We start from the raw sequence: 18168 nt of genomic DNA on the forward strand, positions 1-18168 counted from the left end.
CCATTCCTTCTTTCACTTCCCCTGTATCGTTAAGGTCAAGATAATTAATGCTCTTTTCTATATTGCGTAGGACCATGTCATCCTGTAGTAAGCTTTTATTCAACTGCCACGCTCCTCTTTGTTCCATTCCCAAAATAAACTTCCTCCCCAGTAACATATCGATTCTACAAAAACTATTATGTGATTGGGGGGAAAAAAGGATTAGGTGGTGAGTGCTCCTCCAGAAATCTATTATTTGATGATGTCTCATTTTCCTCAAGATCTATCAGAGTAAGCAGGGTCATCATCATCACTAGAAGGCTTCTTGTCCACTTCTTGATTTATGACAATATTAAAGTCCCCTCGTACCAGTAGTCACCCAGCTCTGTCTCTACCTAAGGTTTCTTCCACCTGGGACCTAAAAAGCTGCCTTCCAGATGCTTGGGACATAAAAAGCTGGGTAACTGTCATTTCTTTTATTTTCCCTTCAGCAGCAGAATATGTCCTATATTATCCTTACTGCATCATTTTTAAAGGGAAACCCTAAGTCACCAGGATTGCAACTTCTGTTTTTTTTTTTTTTTTTTCTTCTGGGTATGTGAACTATAAAAACCTAAGGGGTGGTTCCTGGCATGTAGAAGGCCCTCCTATCTTAGAGTAAAATGGGTCCCTTGAATAAAGTAAAAATCACTTGCAGATCCTATTCACACCAAAAGTCAAGAGAATAACTCAAAACATGCAGTGAATCAAGGTACAAGCATGTACTCTATTTTTTAAAAAGAAAAATAAAGGAAGAAAAAGACCTCATAACACTGCGGCAAACAAAGCATCAAAGCAAACCGCTAAATCAACAGCTTCACTTGCACACAGTCAAGTAATCATGAGTCAAAAACCTCCTCAAAAAATGAAACAATCAAAAAAGTGCCTAATCAGTGAGCATTCATCCAAATACTGCTGTGACTTATCTGAATAATGCTGTGTCTGCATATCCGGTTGCTCAATCTCAGTGAAATAATGAAAAAGCAGTGTGAGATAAATGTTACATCAAGGAGCACTAGCTAGGTAAAATTCCTAGATGTAATAAATGGCTGCTGCTTGGAGAAACTGGTCCAAGGACCAACAAGAGGGGGAGCTATTTTTGACCTAGCCTTTAGTGGAATGCAGGGCATGGTGCAAGAGATAATGGTATTGGATCTGATGGGAATCCTTAACCATAACATGATCAAATTTGAGCTGATATCTGGAGCGAAGTCATTAAGGAAATCTACTGTAACAGCATTTAATTTTCGAAATGGTGATTACAACAAAATAAGGAAAATGGTTAAAAAGAAGCTAAAAGGATCGGCTGCAAAGGTTAGGACTTTAATCAGGCATGGATGTTGTTTAAGAATATCATCATGGTAGCCCAGACCAGATGTATTACACTTGTTAACGAAGGTGGAAAGAAGAGCAAACAACAGCCAGTTGGGTTAAAAGGTGAAGTAAAAGAGGCTGTTAGAGCCAAAAGAACATCCCTCAAAGAATGGAGAGACTGAATGAATTCTTTGCTTCAGTCTTTACGGAGGAAGATGTAAGAGATTTACCTGTACCAGAAATGGTTTTCAAAGGTGACAATGTGGAGGAACGGAATGAAATCTCTGTGAACCTGGAAGACGTATAGAGCCAAATCGACAAATTAAAGAATGATAAATAAACTGGACCAGATGGTATACACTGCAGGGTACTGAAAGAAATCAAATGTGAAATTGGTGATTTGCTCTTATTGATCTGTAACCTGTCGTTAAAATTGTTCGAAGAACCTGAACATTGGAGGGTGGCCAATGTAACACTGATTTTTTTTTTTAAAGGTTCCAGTGGTTATCTGGGAAATTACAGATCGGTATGCCTGACTTCAGTGCCGGGCAAAATAGCGGAAACTATTACAAAGAATAAAATTATGGAACACATAGACAAACATGGTTTAGTGGGACAGAGTCAGCATGGGTTCAGCCAAGGGAAGTTTTGCCTCACCAATTTGCTTCATTTCTTTGAAGGTGTAAATAAACATGTGGATAAAGGTGAGCTGGTTGATGTATGTATCTAGAGTTTCAGAAAACTCCCAACTACTACGGACGTCCTAACCCTTCCCTCCTGGGCAGAAGCCCCCTGGAGACTCATCCTTTGTATGAGAGGATATTGCATCACCCTGGAGGGCGGGTCCTGGCTACCAGATCATTTCCTGGCTCTCCATGGTAATGCTGTCCCTTTAGGAGACGTTTCTGTTCGATGGCAGCACAGAGGTTGCCAGACTGGAGTTGGGACTTCTCTACTGTGTCCCTGTAGGCCTCCTCTATAAACGTCTCTGTTTCGCTCAAGCTCCTCCAAGTCTGTTATTCTAGCCTCCATAGATCAGACCCATTCCAAGAGTTCTAGGAGTTCTTTGCACTGAGTATGCATATATGACTTCTCATCAACTCGGAGATAATCGAACATGTGGCACTCAGTGCAAAAGATCGGATAGCCTCCATCTCGCTGCTGGATTGCTGCCTGTATCTTATTGGTGATTTCTTACTTAAGTGGCTAATGGATTGGGAAATATGTAATCTAAATTCCCCTAAGATTGCTAGTTATAAGGGTATGCTAATATTTAGTTTTGAATCAGTAAGCCAACTTTCACAAGAGTTCAATAGACGGGGGTAATAAACATCAACAATACATATTGGCCAACATCTCAAAACATTCACGCTGCATAGACAGGGTAAATTTCTTGTTAATGAATCGTAGTCATAGACCTCAGTGGCAATCTGTTTCATAAGGTCGAAATGCTCTTGACTTGCATTTCCTTCTCACTGGTCTGTATAGACTTTTATTACTTTTAATTTTGTAATATTAGAAAACTTTATATAAATTTGAAAACTTTTTGTACATTTTTGCTTTTTGTCATAAGAAGCCTTAAAACCAAGGACTTATCTTAATCATATGAGGAACCATCTACCGACTTTTTATATGGTAAAATTCAAAAATGTATAAAAAAGTTTCAAATTTATAAAGTTTTCTAATATTAAAAAATTAAAAGTAATAAAAGTCTATACAGACCAGTGAGGAGGCAAGGCGAGTCAAGAGTGTTTTACCCTTGTGAAACAAGTCGCCACCGAGGTCTGTGACTACGATTCATTATCAAGAAATTTACCCTGTCTATGCAGCTTTAATATTTTGAGTCTTTGGGTTGTTATGTATTGTTAATATTTAGTTTTTGTCATTACTGTGTAGTAGTAGAAATTGCACTTCACTGGTTTAGGAATCACTGAGTTAGGTGTTAGGAAAACCCCTATTTGAAGCCTAATCTCATAGAATCTAGCTTCTGCACGCCACAAGTTAGATTAAAACGCTGTATCTTCATCATACTCAACAGAACCTGGAAATTCTTTAGAATCGCCTAAATAGTATCCAAGCCAGAATATGTATAATAATTTTAAATGAGACCATATTTTACCTTCAAGCAAAGTAGTCTCCACACATATAGAGCTCAGCTAATGAAAACTGAAGCTAAAAGCCACAGTGCTTTTACAGTGGCTGATTTTGTGCCAGTTTTGGAGTGGCAGCTGATGTCATATCTCCACAGCGAAACACACACACACACGAGTACCTTACAATCCCTGTTGGCTTAGTGGTATATCTGGGCAGGAGTGATCCTCAGTCGCTCTTGCCCACGAACAGCTCTATTCTCAAAATGGCTGCCATGACATCTTGCATGATTGCCACAAGAGGTCATGGCAACTATTTTGAGAGCAGAACCAACATAGGCAGGAACGACTCCCCTACACCTCCAGGGATTGTAAGATTGGGATTGGGGGGGGGGGGGGGGGGGGAGAGAGAAAGGCATCCCCCGTTCAGGTGGGGAGGGAAGGTGACAAACAGAACAAATTTTGGGCTTCCACTGAAAACACATGGTCAGTTTCACCTGAAACCATGACCATAGTTTTTCAACTGAAACCAGGCAGGAAAAGGATTTTGGGCCAGTTTCGGCACCGTAACTGAAGCTGAGACCAAAATTTGGTCGGCCTCTAGTTGACTTCATGCAGAAGATACTTCTCCTCTGCATAGACCAGAGTCTTCCGAGACAACCCTGCTGTTTTCTTCTAGGTTGTCTGGAATGCCCAACTGCTTTCCTCTGGAGCCCTCAGCTCCTACACAGTTCCTAGTAAACTTATAGTTTTCCAACCTTCTCTGAGACATTGTGGAAGAACTCCAAAACTATTGCAGCACTCTGGGTCTCCAGATTTGCACCATGTTGGGGGAGTAATTGACGTGTGTGTGTGACATAATTTCCTCAGTCTGCACATGCACTGTTCGAGCTAAATTTTGGTCAGAATTCATTGCTATGGTAGGAAATCATTTCTCCTGTCTGTGATGGTTTTATTGGAGGCATAGTTGCTGCTGCCCAGTCTGATGAGTAGATTTAGCTGATTTCAGTCCTTGCCTACTTGCATGGCTGCTCTCAGATAGAATGTTAACGAATTATGAGAGAGAATGAACTAGGAAAGCTTAACCTTTTGAAAATAATGCAAGGCATTGCTTTGTTTTATAGTGACAGTTTGTTATGTTTGCTAGTTTGTGCTTAAACAATGAAAGAGAAATTAAGCATGTGAAAGACATTTGTATTTTAGGAAGCCTTAGAGTTTTATTGGTCTAGCTTTGACTATGCCTTTTGTCTTTTAATTAATAGGAGTGGGTCAGGTTGTGCTTCAGGTTGCTGCAGCCACAAGCTGTAAACATCACTATGGCATTGAGAAAGCTGATATTCCAGCAAAGTATGCAGAGGTGAGTTGTGTGAACGTCTGTCAGGGTCTGATTTTGCATTCATTAGTGACGTCATCTAATGATAAGCATGACAGTTAAAAAGGAAAAGCAAATCAGATATTTGGCCCTGCATATATAGTCTCTCTGGGTTCTATGAGATGTCTAGTTTATGTTCTTGAGGATAGGAGGCCACATTTGGCTCTTCAGAACAGTGTAATACCACAAAACATTTTACACCACAACACAGTGGAGGTAGAGCAAAGCTAAGTTTATTTTATTTATTTGTGACATTTATATTCCACATTATCCCAAGGAATCTTGAGTTCAGTGTGGCTTACAACAAATAATAATAGCAGTGGAAGGAAACTGAGTAGTACCAGTGGATTAAGTGATTATGAGTTGAAAAATGGGGAGGATAATAAGGATATAGAAGAGAAAGTTGACTGCATTGTACAGCAAAGGACAACCATTCCTTGTCATCAAGCAGATGAATCCATTATGAATGGGTTGTTTCCATCAACCAGCAGGGGGAGATAGAGAGCACTGAAAAACCATAGTGCCTCCTGGCCAGCTTGCTCCATCTGCCTCTTCAGTATTCTCTGTCTCCCCAGCAGGGTGGTTGCAGCTTATTTAGCTTCTTCAAAAAATCTGCCTGGGGTGGCTCCTGTGCTTTGGCCAGTGGTAGCAGGGGTGTGTTGTGGGCTATTGCAGCTCCACTTTGAAGGCACATAGGTTCGCTCTTTCCCTGCCTTACCTGTCCCCCGTTGTGGATGTAGACACATAGGTTTGCCCTGTCCCTTTCTTTTCTCTCACACTGCTTTGTGGATGCAGGCACATTGGTTAGTCCGTTCCCTGCCTTTCCCACTCTACTGATCCTCTGGAGTTGGAAATTTGCCTCTTTTGCTGTTGCCTCTAACTTTCCTAACAGCGTTAGAAAAAAAAGAAGTCGTGTCGCGCTTTGGCGCTGCTATTCCAGAAAAGAGGTTTTCTTCTGATTGTGCAGTGTGACCGGAGCTCTGTGGACTCGGTCTGGTGAGGTAAGAGCGTTTTGTAGCTCCTCCGGGGAGGGCCCGCGATTGGGACGTTTTTGGTGCGAATCTGCCATTTTGAATTTTCCGCCGTTTTCGGCGATGGCTGCAGAGGTTGTTAAGCGCTGTTCCCGTTGTGGCAAGCGCAGATCCGCAGCAGGGCCCTGTAAATTGTGCTCTTCATACGTCAGGGCCGGCATGGGCATCTCGAGCGGGTTCTTCCCGCTCAGTGGAGCTGGCAGCGGGCGCCATGTTGGACGCGCCGCATGGCGCGACCCCCGCAGAAGCGGAGGGGTTTGAAACTGAAGGGGAGCCTCGTGTGGAGGCTAACAGGGGAGCTACTATCCCTGGACTGGAACCGGGAGGCCAGAGTGAGCCCTTCTCCCCTGAGTTTGTGTTGCTGCTGCATAAAGCATTCATGTTAAAAAGAGCTCTCCCGCAGGGGTCTCATCTGCCCTGCTAACTGTTCCCGCTCCAGTGGAGCCTGGCCTCGGATTGCTGTCAGGCGCGTTTTCCCCTGACAGCTGGCCGCAAGACAAGCGCAGAAGGGTTAATTCCCCTTCAGAGAGTGGCACACCCCCCTTCTCCCCCCCTCCCCCTATGGTCGGGATGTGAGGATTCTGAGGGGTCTGGCAGGCCCTCGTGGTCTGAAGAGCCAGAGGAAGGTGCAGGATTGCCACCGGATCCAGATGATCCTTCTGCGGTGAGGATTTTCCACCGCGACGAGTTGCCAGCGCTTATTTCTGATGCCTTACAGGTCCTCTCTATTGAAGATCCTGGGATTGGCGAAGCCTCCTCTGGTAATCCTAGGATGGCAAGTACTAAGAAGCCTGCTTGAGCCTTTCCTTTGCGTGACTCCATCGAAGAGCTTATTTCGGCTCAATGTGCTGCCCCCGAGGGGCCTTTGAAAGTCGCCAGGGCAATGGGGCAATTATACTCTCTAAGTGAGAAGCATTTGGCGCGCCTAGCAGTGCCTAAAGTGGATGCCCTAGTCACGGCTGTGACAAAGAGGACTACCCTCCCTGTTGAAGGAGGAGTCGCCCGGAAAGACATGCAGGACTGACGCCTGGAATCAGCTCTGAAACGGTCCTTTGAAATTTCAGGCCTATCCTTACGGGCATCTGCATGCAGCTGCTATGCTGCCCGAGCCTGCCTCGCTTGGTTGCAACAGGCAGTGGAACAGCCCGGGGATGGAGCGGAGCCCCTTACTGAGGTGGCACCGTGGATGGAGTCGGCCTTGTCTTTCTTGGCTAACACCCTTTATGATCTGGTCAGAGCTTCGGCTAAACAGATGGCGGTGGCGGCTCGCCGTCTTCTATGGCTACGGCATTGGGCGGCTGACATGGCCTGTAAGCAAAGGTTGATGAAGTTGCCCTTCCAAGGCCTTCTCCTATTTGATGAGGAGTTGGAGAAAATTGTTAAAGGCCTGGGGGATGCTAGACCCCAGCGCTTACCCGAGGATGGGCCGAGGCCTCTCTCCAAGGGTCAGGCGGTTCCCTCCTCTTACAGACCTCGCTTCCGTGAAGCTAGAAGGTACCGCCCGGGGTGTTTTGCTGGGTTCATTTCTCGTGCCCGCTTTCAGCTGAGGAACTCCTTTCATTCGGACAAGCGTTCCGCAGCGAGCGACTCAAGGCCTGGAGTTCAAGGGCGACCCTCTCAATGATGGTGCGCTGGCCATCTCCTCGATTCCTGCAATAAGAGGACGGCTTTCCCTCTTTCTCGAGGAGTGGGTCAAGATTTCCTCAGATCAGTGGGTTTTGGACCTGATCAGAGATGGCTATAGAATAGAATTCAATGCCTCGGTGAGAGATGTGTTTGTGGAGTACCGATGCGGTTCTGCCGTCAAACGGGCGGCGGTAGAGGAGTCCTTGCAAGGCTTGATTCACCTAGGGGCGGTGTCCCCGGTGCCTCCCACCGAACACGGCTCTGGCCGTTGCTCCATTTACTTTGTGGTGCCGCGAAAAAGAGGGTCTTTTCGGCCCATCCTCAACTTAAAAGAAGTCAACAAGTTTCTAAGAGTGCGGCATTTTCACATGGAAACCCTGCACTCCGTCATTGCGGCGGTACAGCCAGGAGAGTTTTTCACATCTCTGGACCTGAAAGAACCTTACTTGCACATTCCTATTTGGCCCCCGCACCAAAGGTTTCTTTGGTTTGCGGTGATGGGAAAACATTTCCAATTTCTGGCCTTGCCTTTTGGCCTCGCCACAGCTCCCTGAACCTTTCCAAGGTAATGGTGGTAGTAGCTGCTTTTCTCAGGTGAGAGGGTATTCGGGTTCACCCATACCTAGACGACTGGCTCATCAGACCGGACTTGACAGTCATCAGGTAACAGCCAGAGTGGTCTCAGTACTTCAGTCTGTGGGCTGGGTCGTCAATATGGCCAAAAGTCATCTGACCCCCTCTCAATCTCTAGAATATTTGGGGGTCCGGTTCGACACAGCTTCAGGGTTTGTTTTTCTTCCCAAGCAAAGGCGGTGCATGCTTCAGATCCAGGTCCGTCTGCTCCTGAGGATGCCTCGCCCCCGCGCTTGGGGCATTGTCCAGCTGTTAGGGTCGATGACAGCCACCTTGGAAGTGGTGCCCTGGGCGAGAGCGCACCTGAGACCTCTGCAGTGCTCCTTGCTTCAACGATGGTCTCCAATTTCTCAGGATTATCAGTGCAGACTCACGTGGCTCCCTGCAACCCGGCTCAGTATGGAGTGGTGGGTCTCAGACAGCATGCTGCAGCGAGGAATGCCGCTAGCGCTCCCCAATTGGTGTCTGGTGGTAACAGATGCCAGCCTGAAGGGCTGGGGTGCACATTGCCGGGGAAGGCATGCCCAGGGTCTCTGGACACCCGAGGAGTCGGAGAGGTCCATCAATCGCTTGGAGTTGAAAGCGATTTTCCAGGCTCTTCTGGCTTTTCACTCGACCCTGGAAGGATTGGCTATCAGTCGGAGAACACGACAGCAGTGGCCTACATAAATTGACAAGGCGGCACTCAGTGCAGAGCACTGGCCGCGCAGGCCGTGCAAATTTGCCACTGGGCCGAGCTACATCTGCAGTTTCTGTCAGCAGCTCACATTGCAGGTCAGAGCAACGTGCAAGCCGATTATCTAAGCTAGACACGTGTCTCTTTACTGACGGCGGATATCACAGAGACCTGTGATATCCGCCATCAGTAAAGAGCGGGAATTTGCCCTGTGATCCTGAAGCAGAATTCGAAACTCTGGCTGTCGTTGATCACGGTCATAAATGCTCAAAGAGAACACAGAGATCTACTTCCAATCAAGCTAAGTTTGTTTAACATAACTATTTAGCTTTCTGATAACAGAATTTTGAAGTTTTTCTGGCCTATGATGAGGAAATCCAACCCCGAGTGACCTTCATTTTGTGTCATGGGGTTTCTCGAGGCTTTTTCCTCTGAAAGTCTCTAGCAGTCACAGGAATTACTTGCACATAAAGCTACACACATTTTCTGGAGGACCTATTTAATATTTACCCTGATTGTATAGGTCAGAGATGGGCAACCCCAGTCCTCGAGGGCCACAACCCAGTCGGGTTTTCAAGCTTTCCACAATGAAATTGCATGAGATTGATTCGCATGTGCTGCTTCCATTGTATGCAAATAGACCTCTTGCATATTCAGTGTGGAAGTCTTGAAAACCTGATTGGGTTGTGGCCCTCGAGGACCGTGGTTGCCCACCCCTGGTATAGGTATTAAACAGGTTAGTTTTCTGGTGACAAGAATTTGTTAAAGAGGTGTGATTTCAGAGATTTGCGGAATTGTAGATAATTATATTGATGTTTAGTTGACTTTGGTTGTGAATTCCACTGTTTCGAGCCCAAGTAGGTGAAGTCCATTGATAGAACAGATTTATAAATGATCTTTCTGGAATTTGCGAAATGTAATGTAAGATAGGCTTTTGCGTCAGAGACTGCATTATGCAGGGGAAGTTCTATAAGTGACTGCAAGTAATTTAGGGCCATTCCATAAATTATTACATGTTTAAAAGTGCAGATCTTGAAATAGACCCTGGATTTTTTAGGTAGCCAGTGAACTCTAGTTAGAAGAGGGGTTGCACTGTCAAGGCAGGCAGCAGTGTTTGAGCAGTTTGAAATTTTTTAATTAACTGTTCTTTACAACTGGCGTAGATTGCATTTCAGTAGTCCAGTTGTGTTAGTACAAGGGATTGTATCAGGAGTCTTAAGTTGAGGTTGGAAAATAAGATCTTATATGTTTTAGCTTCCAAAGAGTTTTGAAAGATTTGGATACAACCGAGGAGACTTGTGGTTCCAATGTTAAGTGGTGGTCTATGATCACTCCAAGAACTTTTATTGTATTTTCCAAATGAATTACCTTCTTGAAATTAGATATAAAGGTGGTTCCATATCATCATGCTGATCAATCCATAGACTGGTGGGTTGTGTCCATCTACCAGCAGGTGGAGATAGAGAGCAATCCTTTTGCCTCCCTATATGTGGTCATGTTCTGCCGGAAACTCCTCAGTATGTTCTCTATCTCAGCAGGTGGTGGTCACACACAACAGCAGCTCTGGCTAGGTCTCCAAGCCTAATTTTTAGGTTTTGTTGAGTACCTGGGGTTGAGGGCTCTTCTTGAGCAAGTGCAAACCTGGTGGTGCCAGGTCCCTCCTTTTCTCCCCCCTCCCGCTGGCTCCGTTTAAAAAAAAAAAAAAAATTTGGACGTCTTTAAGGGTGTTTATTTCAACGTTTATTTTCAACGTTTATTGCAGCTGCTCACTGGGACACCAGTTTGTTACAGCTCGGAGCGAGAAGCAGGTAATTTTACCTTTTTATAGCGGGCAGGGGGTTCCCCGTTCGATCTCCACGTGGCTTATGGCGTTGGAGGGCGAGGGCGCGAAGATTCGCTCCCTGGACCGCGTGTGTGCGTCTAGCGGGGATGCGGGGGTTTCAAAGCATGAATCGCCTTTGTTGAGCATCAGTATGGAGTCCGGTCAGTGTCCCGGTTCTTCCTCCGGTGCGGCGGGTTTTCCCGCCATAAGCGCCCATCCCCCGCTGCTCGCCCACTCCATGTTGGCCGGCCACTCTGCTCGGACGGCTTCTTCTTGGGCTGCCCTCGAGCTGGGAGACGTTAATACTATGGTCGCCCTTGATTCGGACGACGGTAAGAAAGCGGCCAAAGTTAAGCGCCGTTCTTCCCGCGCGGCTCCTTCTCGGAGTTTCGCGCCGGACGCCATTTTGGATGAGCAGCACATTTCTCCCCCACCCTTTGCGAGCGCCGGTTGAGGGTGCGGCTAGGGCCGTGGCCCAAGCTGCAGAAATGCACAGTTCGGGGGGATTCTCCCCTGAGTTCAGTTTGCTGCTGCATCAGGCTTTTCTTATGCAAAACGCTGCCCCTGCCCCCCTGTCTGATAAAGGGGTTGAGGCCTCCGGAAGCAAACGCCCTCGGGTGGATTTCCAGGCCCTAGAGGACTCTGTCTCCTCTGATGTAGATGAGGGCAGCGTATCTGAGTTCTCCCAACGGTCCTTTGGGGATTCCTTGGAGGAGACGGATTCCCGCTCGGATGGAGCGGATGACCCCTCTGCAGCGCGGATCTTTCGCTCAGAGGATTTGCCCAACCTGTTAGTGCAGGCCATGAGCATTTTGAAGATTTCCTCTCCGGAGGACATCTCTCCCTCAGCCTCTGTTGGTTCCGCCATTATGCTGGGGACGAAGCGCCCGCGTAGAACCTTCCACGCGCACCTTGATTTTGGCTCAATGGGATATCCCAGAAGCGAGCCTCAAAGTGGCTAGGACTATGTCCCGCCTCTATCCTCTGCCTGAAGGTGAATGGGAGGCCTTTCTTTAGCCTACCGTGGATTCTTTACTCACTGAGGTGACTAAGAAAACGGCGTTGCCGGTGGAAGGTGGCACGGCCCTAAAGGACGCCCAAGACAGAAGATTGGAGGCGGCCTTAAGGTCGTCCTTCGAGGCGGCTGCTTTAAGTTTGCAGGCCTCAGTTTGCGGCTCTTATGTGGCCAGGGCGTGCCTGACGATTGTGCAGCGGGCTTCCCCCTCGGATCCTTCCTTGAGGGCTGATTGGCCGGCCATGGAATCGGGCTTGGCTTATTTGGCAGACTTGCTGTATGATGTCTTGAGAGCTTCAGCTAAAGGTATGGCTCAGACAGTCTCTGCGCGGCGTTGGCTTTGGCTGAAGCATTGGTCTGCTGACCACGCCTCTAAGTCTCGCCTGGCTAAGTTGCCTTTTAAAGGCAAGCTGCTCTTTGGGGTCGAGCTGGACAAGATTGTGACCGGTCTCGGCACGTCTAAGGGCAAGAGGTTACCGGAGGTCAGGGCTCGGACCAGTGGTGCCCGCCCCGGTTCCTCCAAAGGACGGTTTCAGGAAGCCCGTCGATATTGCCCGGGCAAGTCGAGCTCCTCTTCCCCCTCTTCCATCAAAAGGAATTTCTCTCCCAAGCAGCATTCCTTTCGCAGAGACTGCCGTTCCGGAGGTGCCACCTCCGGTCCTCCCCCAGGGTCTCGTACCCAATGACGGGGCGCTGGTCCATGGCCCAGAGCAGATTGGAGGATGCCTATCCTCGTTTCTGGGCGAGTGGACCAGGGTAACTTCGGACGCTTGAGTGCTGGAAGTCATCAGAGACGGCTAAAAGCTAGAGTTCTGCCGACCTTAAGAATCGGGTTTGTGCACTCTCCCTGCAAGTCTCCGGTCAAGCTGTGGCAGTGCAGCAGACGTTGGACAATCTGATCCGCCTGGGTGCGGTTGTTCCGGTGCCAGAGATCCTCTGGCAAGGGACGTTACTCCATTTCTTTGTGGTACCTAAGAAAGGAGGTTTTGTCCGGGCTATCCTCGACCTCAAGGGGTCAATCGGGCTTTGGAAGTTCGGCACTTCCGAATGGAGACTCTCCGCTCTGTTATAGCGGCAGTGAAGGCAGGGGAGTACCTGGCATCCTTGGACATCAAGGAAGCTTACTTGCATATTCCCATCTGGCCTCCTCATCAACGCTTTCTGCGTTTTGCAGTCCTGGGTCGACACTTCCAGTTCAGAGCTCTCCCGTTCGGGTTGGCTACTGCTCCGCGGACCTTCTCCAAAGTTATGGTGGTCATTGCGGCCTTCCTACGAAAGGAAGGAGTACAAGTCCATCCTTATCTGGACGACTGGTTGATCCGAGCCCCCTCTTATGCAGAGTGCGGCAGAGCTGTGGACCGGGTGATTGCTCTTCTGAGCTCCCTGGGGTGGATCATCAACTGGGAGAAAAGCCAGCTGCGCCCGACTCAGTCCCTGGAATATCTGGGAGTTCGTTTCGACACCCAAGTGGGCAGAGTGTTCCTGCCGGACAATCGGATTATCAAGCTTCAGGCTCAGGTGGACCAGTTCCTAGTAGCCTCTCCTCTTCGGGCTTGGGACTATGTGCAGCTGTTGGGCTCTATGACGGCCACGATGGAAGTAGTGCCCTGGGCCAGGGCTCATATGAGACCACTACAACTCTCTCTTCTGCAGCGCTGGACTCCAGTGTTGGAGGATTACACTGTGCGCCTTCCCTTGGACCTAGCGGTGCACAAGGCGCTGAGCTGGTAGCTGAGGACAGACAAGTTGTCCGCAGGAATGCCTCTTTTGACCCCGGAGTGGGTTGTCGTCACGACGGACGCCTCTTTGACGGGCTGGGGAGCCCACTGCTTGGGAAGGAAAGCGCAGGGGCTCTGGTCTCCTGCAGAGGCAAAGTGGTCTATCAACCTCCTGGAACTCAGAGCCATTCGGTTGGTGCTTTTGGAATTTCTTCCGGTACTGGCGTCGATGCCAGTACGGGTCCTGTCGGACAATGCCACGGCTGTGGCCTATGTCAATCGCCAGGGAGGTACCAAGAGCGCCCCTCTAGCCAAGGAGGCCATGAAACTATGCCAGTGGGCGGAAGCGAACCTGAAACAGCTGTCGGCAGCCCACATTGCTGGAGTCATGAATGTCAATGCGGACTTTCTCAGTCGCCATACCTTGGATCCCGGAGAGTGGCAGTTATCGGCTCAGGCGTTCTTGGACATCACGAAGCGCTGGGGCCAGCCGAGCCTAGATCTGATGGCGTCATCGGCCAATTGCCAAGTGCCGCGCTTTTTCAGCAGAGGACGGGACCCTCGATCTCTGGGAGTAGATGCTCTCCTCCAACAGTGGCTGACACAGGAGCTCCTCTATGTGTTCCCGCCCTGGCCCATGTTGGGCAGGGTGCTAGACCGGGTGGCAAAGCATCCAGGCCGGGTAATCCTGGTGGGTCCGGATTGGCCCAGACGTCCCTGGTATGCGGACTTGATCAGGCTCTCAGTGGTCGGCCCTCTGCGGCTGCCAGCGGAGCAGGGCCTGTTGCATCAGGGTCCCGTGGTGTTGGAGGATCCCTCCCCCTTTGGTCTTACGGCCTGGCTATTGAGCGGCAGCGTCTGAGGAAGAAGGGCTTCTCAGACAAGGTCATCGCCACTATGCTGAGAGCAAGGAAGCGCTCTACTTCTACTGCTTACGCCAGGGTTTGGCGTACCTTTGCATCATGGTGTGAGGCAGGCTCCCTTTCTGCCTTCACTGCTCCAATTTCTTCAGTGTTGGCGTTCCTGCAAGAAGGTCTGGAGAAAGGCCTGTCTCTCAGTTCCCTTAAAGTCCAGGTAGCGGCTCTGGCCTGCTTCAGGGGTCGCCTGAAGGGTGCTTCCCTGGCTTCACAGCCAGATGTGGTGCGCTTTCTCAAGGGAGTTAATCACCTGCGCCCTCCTCTACACTCAGTGGTACCTGCGTGGAATCTCAATCTGGTGCTAAGAGCCTTGCAGAAGCCGCCTTTTGAACCCTTGTCGAGGGCATCTCTGAAAGACCTGACGTTGAAAGCAGTCTTTTTGGTGGCTATCACTTCAGCCAGAAGAGTTTCCGAGCTCCAGGCGCTATCATGTCGAGAGCTCTTTCTGCAGTTCACTGAGGCAGGAGTGTCTATTCGCACAGTGCCTTCCTTCCTGCCCAAGATTGTTTCTCGCCTCCATGTGAATCAGCAGCTCTGTCTCCCATCCTTTCAACAGTAGGGAGGACTACCCAGAGTAGTACTCTGCTCTCAAATATCTAGATGTGAGACGAGTCATCATCAGATACTTGGAAGTGACCAATGATTTCCGGAAGTCGGATTATCTGTTTGTCCTGTTTGCAGGTCCTCATAAGGGTCTGCAGGCTGCTAAGCCTACAGTGGCAAGATGGGTCAAGGAAGCCATTGCAGCGGCTTATGTGGCCGCGGGGAAGGTGCCGCCTATCCGGCTGAAGGCTCACCACTAGAGCTCAGGCGGCCTCGATGGCGGAGGGCGGGTCCGTCTCCTTGGAAGAGATTTGCAAGGCGGCAACTTGGGCATCGGCTCATACCTTCTCCAGGCATTACCGCTTGACTGTGGCTGCTCGGGCGGAGGCCCGGTTTGGAGCGTCAGTGTTGCGGTCAGGGATTTCTATGTCCCGCCCTGGGTGAGTACTGCTTCGGTACATCCCACCAGTCTATGGATTGATCAGCATGATGATATGGAAGGTAAAATTATGTATCATACCTGATAATTTTCTTTCCATTAATCATAGCTGATCAATCCATAGCCCCTCCCAGATATCTGTACTGTTTTTCTCCGAGGACAAGCAGGCTGCTTGTTCTCACTGATGGGTTGACGTCCTCGGCAGCCCCCTCCATCGTAAAGTTTACTAGCAAAGGCCTTTGCTAGTCCTCGCGCGCCCATGCGCACCGCGCATGCGCGGCCGTCTTCCCGCCCGAAACCGGCTCGAGCCGGCCAGTCTTCTTTCGTCCGCGCTCGGTACGGTCGTGTTACGCCGTTCGTGCCCCAGAGAGTCGACCTCGCGTGTCCTTTTCGACGTGTTTTTTCCTTGTTTTTCTTTCAAAAAGTTCGGGAAGCGCTCTGGAAGTGTTCCGGAAGACCCTTTCGGGTTTTCTGCCCTTCCCGTATTTTTCTCAACTTTTGCCCCGTAAGTTTTCTTTCGTTGTCGGGGTAGGCCTAGTTTGGCCTCGGTCGAGATTTTTCTCCCTTTAAATTTTGGTGCTTCAATTTTCGCCATTTCGGCTTTTGATTTCGCCGGCGTGATTTTTCCGCCCATGACATCGAAGCCTTCCAGCGGCTTCAAGAAGTGCACCCAGTGCGCCCGGGTAATCTCGCTCACTGATAGGCACTCTGCGTGTCTTCAGTGTCTAGGGGCCCAGCACCGCCCTCAGAACTGCAGTCTCTGTTCCCTGTTACAAAGGCGGACTCAGGTAGCGAGATTAGCCCAGTGGAACGTTTTGTTCTCGGGCTCTTCGTCGACATCGGCACCGGAGGCATCGAGTGCATCGACGTCGTCAGCGTCCGGACCATCTTCCTTGGCTGCCGCTCCATCGACTGCATCGAGGCATCGGACCTCTGCATCGGCGCCGAGGCATCGGGCGACTGGTACCGAGACTTCGTCTGCTGATGTCGTCGGACGGAGGTGCATCGTCAGGAGTGCAGGTGAGGGCTGTCCATTCCCCTGCTGGTGGCGGTGAGCCTTCGGGTGGGTCTCCTCCTACCCTGAGGGCTCCTGCGGTACAGCCCCCCCGGGATCGACCCTCTTCGGTCTCGGCCCCGAGGAAGCGACGGATGGATTCTACGTCCTCCTCGTCGGTGCCGGGGAGCTCCGGTGACATGCTTCGGAAGAAGTCGAAGAAGCATCGACACCGGTCTCCTCCCCGTGTCGGCACCGAGAGCTCTGGGTCGCCGAGGGATTCGGCACCCAGCAGGCATCGGCACCGAGAGGACCGCTCACCCTCTGTTCAGGAGGTGTCGATGCGCTCCACTCTGGACAGCCCGGAACAGCCTCCTCGCCCGGAACAGGTTCTGACGTCGACGCCTGCATCGACCTCTCAGCCTTTTTCTGCAGCCACTCTGAACGAGAGCCTCCGGGCCGTTCTCCCAGAGATTCTGGGAGAGCTGTTGCGCCCTACCCCTCCGGTACCGGCGGTGCTTGCGCCTCCGGTACCGTCGAGCGTGGCGCCGGCTGGTCCATCGCCCAGGTTGAGGTCCCCGACGTCGGTACCGCGTGCGGTGCCGACAGCGGCCACCTCCCAGGAAGGCTCCCCGACTACGTCGGCGGAGGGAGCTTCGCCGATGCGGGCGAGGGAGTCTACCTCTCGACGCCCCCATCGTGGACGTGGCTCCACGGAGTCGAGCCGGGCGAGGTTGCAGACACAGGTCCGTGAACTTGTGTCTGACACCGAGGGTGAGGCCTCGTGGGAGGACGAAGAAGACCCCAGATATTTCTCTGACGAGGAGTCTGAGGGTCTTCCTTCTGATCCCACTCCCTCTCCTGAAAGGCAGCTTTCTCCTCCTGAGAGTCTGTCTTTCGCTTCCTTTGTCCGGGAGATGTCTACGGCCATCCCCTTCCCGGTGGTTGTGGAGGACGAGCCCAGGGCTGAAATGTTTGAGCTCCTGGACTATCCTTCTCCACCTAAGGAAGCGTCCACTGTTCCCTTGCACCATGTCCTGAAAAAGACATTGCTTGCGAACTGGACCAAGCCATTAAGTAATCCCCACATTCCCAAGAAGATCGAGTCCCAGTACCGGATCCATGGGGACCCAGAGCTGATGCGCACTCAGTTGTCTCATGACTCTGGAGTTGTGGATTTGGCCCTAAAGAAGGCTAAGAGTTCTAGGGAGCATGCTTCGGCGCCCCCGGGCAAAGACCCTAGAACCTTAGACTCCTTTGGGAGGAAGGCCTACCATTCTTCTATGCTCGTGGCCAAGATCCAGTCTTACCAGCTCTACACGAGCATACACATGCGGAACAATGTGCGGCAGTTGGTGGGCTTGGTTGATGCTCTTCCCCCTGAGCAAGCCAAGCCTTTTCAGGAGGTGGTCAGGCAGCTGAAGGCGTGCAGAAAATTCCTGGCCAGAGGAGTTTATGACACTTTTGATGTTGCGTCCAGGGCCGCTGCTCAAGGTGTGGTGATGCGCAGGCTCTCATGGCTGCGTGCCGCCGACCTGGAGAATAGACTCCAGCAGTGGATTGCGGACTCGCCTTGCCGTGCGGACAACATTTTTGGAGAAAAAGTCGAGCAGGTGGTAGAGTCTCTCCACCAGCGGGACACCGCATTCGACAAGTTCTCCCGCCGGCAGCCTTCAGCATCTACCTCTACAGGTAGAAGATTTTTCGGGGGAAGGAAGACTGGTCCCTATGCTTCTGGTAAGCGTAGGTACAATCCTCCTTCCCGACAGCCTGCGGCCCAGGCTAAGCCCCAGCGCGCTCGCTCTCGTCAGCAGCGTGCGCCTCAGCAAGGCCCCGCGGCTCCCCAGCAAAAGCAAGGGGCGAGCTTTTGACTGGCTCCAGCAGAGCATAGCCGACATCCAAGTGTCAGTGCCGGGCGACCTGCCGGTCGGGGGGAGGTTGATAGCTTTTCACCAAAGGT

At 50.5% G+C, this 18168-nt stretch overlaps 1 protein-coding gene across 2 annotated transcripts in view; it reads left to right on the forward strand.

Annotated features, from left to right (window-relative positions):
- The window catches only part of DOT1L (DOT1 like histone lysine methyltransferase), a 642515-nt gene that overhangs the window by 221872 nt on the left and 402475 nt on the right, over positions 1-18168 (forward strand). For both annotated transcript variants that reach the window (XM_030219845.1, XM_030219846.1), the window contains exon 6: positions 4685-4779. In XM_030219845.1, the coding sequence (XP_030075705.1) occupies positions 4685-4779 (95 nt within the window). The remainder of the gene's footprint in view (positions 1-4684; positions 4780-18168) is intronic.

The sequence above is a fragment of the Microcaecilia unicolor genome, chromosome 11 (assembly GCF_901765095.1).
Source record: "Microcaecilia unicolor chromosome 11, aMicUni1.1, whole genome shotgun sequence".
Taxonomy (NCBI): domain Eukaryota; kingdom Metazoa; phylum Chordata; class Amphibia; order Gymnophiona; family Siphonopidae; genus Microcaecilia; species Microcaecilia unicolor.